The following is a 4,933-nucleotide window of genomic DNA, read 5'->3' as shown; positions in this document are numbered from 1 at the left end:
CAAACATTGAAGAGCAGTGATTGTTGTTATGTGGATGAAAATGTCAGGCATTTGATTGGTCAAGGAAGGAGTGTTGGCTGGGACACCAGCACCTCACTGTTATATCAGTGTTGCCATGAGTGACATCAGGGCCTCTTTCAGCTGATCCGAAGAGGTGGCAGTGAAAAGTTGCAGCGTCTCTGGAGGACGGGTAAATTTTAGGTTTCAGATTAAAAGAATTCAGCACAAAATGCCTGACTTTTTCAATTTTTTATACTTTGACATTTTGTAGTGTGATGTCTAAAGTGTGATGGATGCAATAACTGTTCCATAAGTAATTGGCAAAAGAGCCAGAGGGTAGATGAGGAGAATTTATAATGCAGCAAGTTATCCTGAACTGGAACATACTCCCTATAAGGGTGGTGGAAGCACTGACTTTCAAAAGGGAATTGGAGAAGCACTTGAAAAGGACTATGGGGAAAGAGCAGGATATTGGCATTAATTGGATAGCTTTTTCAAAGAGCCAGCACAGGCACAATGGGCGAATAGCCTTCTTCTATGCTGTATGATCTTATGTAATAGGTAGCTTGTCAAAAAACAAAAGCACAAAAATGTAGGAGGTTGTGATTGAGGCAGGGTAGCTGGAGTGATCACTCCATTTTGCGAATCCCAATCTTTCGCAGAATGCCACACTGCATTTCCTTTTTTGCTGTAAACAAACTGATGAACGTAACAGAAAATGCAGCAAATCCCATAACATTCAAGCCTATGTCAGCCAGTCACAGCAGCGGAGGGTGGTAGGAGAAGGTCAATGTCCCCCTGGAGGTGACAAATTACAAAAGGCGAAATCTTGATTGTATCGAACTGAAGAAATCGATCACTGTATAGTTTTATCCAAAGCAAATTTTTGGTATTTTACAAGCACAGCCTACATAAAAACTGGACTTTTGATAAGGTCCCACATAAGAGGTTGGTGTGAAAAATTAAAGCACATGGGATTGAGGTAATATACTGGCATGGATTGAGAATTGGTTGACAGACAGGAAACAGAGAGTAGAAATAAACAGGTCTTTTTCCGGGTAGCAGGCAGTGACTAGTGGGGTACTGCAGGGATCAGTGCTTGGGCCGCAGCTATTCACAATATATATTAATAACTTGGGTGAGGGAACTAAATGTAACATTTCCAAGTTTGCAGATGACACAAAGCTGCGGGGGACTGTGAGCTGTGAGGAGGATGCAAAGAGGCTCCAATGTGATTTGGACAAGTTGGGTGAGTGGGCAAATGCATGGCAGATGCAGTATAACGTGGATAAATGTGAGGTTATCCACTTTGGTTGTAGAAACAGAAAGGCAGATTATTATCTGAATGGTGATAGATTGGGAAAGGGGGAGGTGCAATGAGACCTGGGTGTCCTTGTACACCAGTCACTGAAAGCAAGCATTCAGGTGCAGCAAGCAGTTAGGAAGGTGAATGGTATGTTGACCTTCATTGCAAGAGGATTTGTGTACAGGAGCAAGGATATCTTACTACAGTTATACAGGGCCTTGATGAGACCACATCTGGAGTATTGTGTGCAGTTTTGGTCTCCTTATCTGAGGAAGGATGTTCTTGCCATGGAGGGAGTGCAACGAAGATTTACTAGGCTGATTCCTGGGATGGCAGGATTGACGTATGCAGAGAGATTGAGACGACTAAGCCTATATTCACTAGAATTTAGAAGAATGAGAGGGGATCTTATAGAAACTTTTAAAATTCTAACAGAACTGGACAGGCTCGATGCAGGGAGGATGTGCCCGATGGCTGGGGAGTCCAGAACCAAGGATCACAGTCTCAGGATATTGGGTATGCCATTTAGAACCTAGATAAGGAGAAATTTCTTTACTCAAAGGGTGGTGAACCTGTGGAATTTTCTACCACAGAAGGCAGTGGAGGCCAAGTCATTAAATATATTCAAGAAAGAGATAGATATTTCTTAATGCCAAAGGGATCAAAGAATATGGGGAAAAAGCGGGAACAGGGTACTGAATTAGATGGTCAACCATGATCTTTTTTGAATGGCGGAGCAGGCCCAAAGGGCAGAATGGCCTATTCCTGCTCCTATTTTCTATGTTTTTACATGGCTCAAAATGGGATGGGTGGCAGCACTGCATTTGGTGAAGGCCTCAGGCTTTGTTTGGTTTCACCATGAGTCACTGCCTCCCATCCTCAAATCATATCCTACTTGACATTTACTCCTACGTTTCGCTGTTCAAATCCTGCAATTATAAGTGCCTGTTAGTGCTGATAATTCTTTACTAACGAGATATTCTGGTTTGTATTCATAGCAAAACAGCATTTAATAGATGCTGCAGGCTGGGGCAGATTCGAGTATGTAATGAATAGGAGAATATTGAACATTTTTAGACACATGAGAAATTACTTGAGTATATAAATTATAAATTGACCTCTCCAGGCATTAGCGAAGTGCGTGAAAATGGCCCTATTCTTTGCCACTTTAGAACTATATCCTAACTAACAGTCTATTTTGGCTTGACAAAATCTATAATTAATTCAGATGAAGTAAATAGCAATTTATTTTAAAATTCCAAATAAAACAGCAGTAGCAGTCATGGCTAAAAGGTTTTACTTTCAACAGATATATCGAAGGCATGGGAAGAGCTCAGAAATGCCATTGATGCCTGTTGTTGAGCGCTGCCCCTTCCAACACATGAAAGCTATATATCAAGATGGGAGACACCACTGCTGCTATGGAATCGATGTCTACTTTCTCCACCCACTGTGAGCAAATAAAATTCTAGGGAGCATTATTTTACCATTCAGAAACCTAAGTAAAAAGCCAAGATCCAAGATGCAGGAGACCACCAACAGTCTTTGTGCAAACACCACCAACACCCATGGATGCAGATACCACCAATACTCATGGTGCAAACAGCACCAGTACACATGGTGCAAACACCATCAATGCCCCTGGTGCAAACACCATCAATACTCATGGTGCAAACACCATCAATACTCATGGTAGAAACACCATCACTACCCAAGGTGCAAACACCATCAGTACTCATGGTGCCAAAACCATCAATACCCATGGTAAAAACACCACCAATATTCATGGCACAAAAACCATCAATACGCATGGTGCAATCACCATCAAGACTCATGGTTCAAACACCACCAAAACCCATGGTGCAAACAGCAACAATACCCATGGTGCAAATACCATCAATACCCATGTTTCAAATACCATCAATACCCACGGTGCAAACACCGTCAATACCCATGGTGCAAACACCACCAAAACCCATGGTGCAAGCACCACTAATACCCATGGTGCAAATAGCATCAATACACATGGTACAAATATCATCAATCCCCATGGTCCAAACACGATTAACACCAATGGTGCAAACACCGTCAATAGCCATGGTGCAAACACCACCAATACCCATGCTGTAAACACCATCAATAACCATTGTGCAAACAACAACAATACCCATGGTGCAAACACCGTCAATACCTATTGTGTAAAAACCATCAAAATCCATGGTACAGACAACACCAATACCCATGGTGCAGACACCATCAATACTCAAGGTTCAAACACCACCAAAACCCATGGTGCAAACACCACCACTACCCATGGTGCAAATACCATAAATACCCATGGTACAAATACCATCAGTCCCTGTGGTACAAACACGATTAATACCCATCTTTCAAACACCATCTGTACCCATGGTGCAAACACCATCAATAGCCAAGCTATAAACACCACGAATACCCATACTGCAAACATCATCAATACCCATGAAGCAAACACCACCATTACCCATGGTGTAAACACCACCAATACTCATGGTGCAAACACCACCAATAGTCATGGGACAAACACCATCCATGGTGTAAACATCATCAATATGCATGGTGCAAACACCATCAATACCCATGGTGCAAATGCCATCAATACCCATGGTTTAAACACCAACAATATTCATGGTGCAATCCCCATTAATACTCATGGTGCAAATGCTTTCAATACCAATGATGCAAACACCAACAATACTCATGGTATAAAGACCATCAGTACCCATGGTACAAACACCATCAATAGCCATGGTGCAAACACCATCAATACCCAAGTTTCAAACACCATCAGTACCCATGGTATAAACACCAGCATACCTCTGGTACAAACACCACCAATACCCAAGGTGCAAACACAACCAACACTCATGGTGCAAACACCATCAGTACTTCTGGTAAAAACACAATCAACCCCATGGTGCAAACACCACCAATACCCATGGTGCAAACACCATCAATACCCATGGTGTAAACACTATCAATAGGTTTTGTGCATGCACCACCAGTAGCCTTGGCACAAGCATGATCAGTACCCATGGTGCAGCACCATTAATACACATGGTGCAAATGTCATCAATACCCATGGTTTAAACACCAACAATATTCATGGTGCAATCCCCATCAATACTCATGGTGCAAATGCTTTCAATACCGATGATGCAAACAACAATAATACTCATGGTATAAAGACCATCAGTACCCATGGTGTAAACACCGCCAATATTCATGGTGCAAACTCCATCCATACTCAGGGTACAAACACCAGCCTACTGATGGTGCAAACATCACCAACACTCATGGTGAAAACACCATCAATAACCATGGTGCAAACACTACCAATACTCGTGGTACAAACACCACCAATACCCATGGTGCAAACACCATCAATATTCATGGTAAAAACACCACCAATACCCATGACGCAACAACCACCAATGTTCATGCTGCAAACATCATCAATACGCATGGTACAAACACCAGCATACCCATGGTGCAAACATCACCAATATTCATGGTACAAACACCATCAAGACTCATGGTATAAACACCACCAATGCTGATGGTACAAACACCACCAATACACATAGT

The 4,933-nt window shown here is 42.2% G+C and overlaps 1 protein-coding gene across 1 annotated transcript; it reads left to right on the top strand.

Moving 5' to 3' along the window:
• The first annotated feature begins 2,874 nt into the window (after window positions 1-2,874).
• LOC137378242 (mucin-21-like) lies at window positions 2,875-4,329 on the top strand. Its single transcript, XM_068048469.1, has one exon. The coding sequence runs from the start codon at window positions 2,875-2,877 to the stop codon at window positions 4,327-4,329; it is 1,455 nt and encodes a 484-aa protein (XP_067904570.1).
• The last annotated feature ends 604 nt before the right edge of the window (window positions 4,330-4,933 follow it).

The sequence above is a fragment of the Heterodontus francisci genome, chromosome 16 (genome assembly GCF_036365525.1).
Source record: "Heterodontus francisci isolate sHetFra1 chromosome 16, sHetFra1.hap1, whole genome shotgun sequence".
Lineage (NCBI taxonomy): Eukaryota > Metazoa > Chordata > Chondrichthyes > Heterodontiformes > Heterodontidae > Heterodontus > Heterodontus francisci.
Note: the sequence above shows the minus strand (reverse complement) of the source record. Positions and strands in the feature narration are given on the sequence as shown.

What these genes read in the sequence shown, in the direction of transcription:
- LOC137378242 (XM_068048469.1), top strand. Translation starts at nt 2,875, where the DNA reads ATGGATGCAGATACCACCAATACTCATGGTGCAAACAGCACCAGTACA.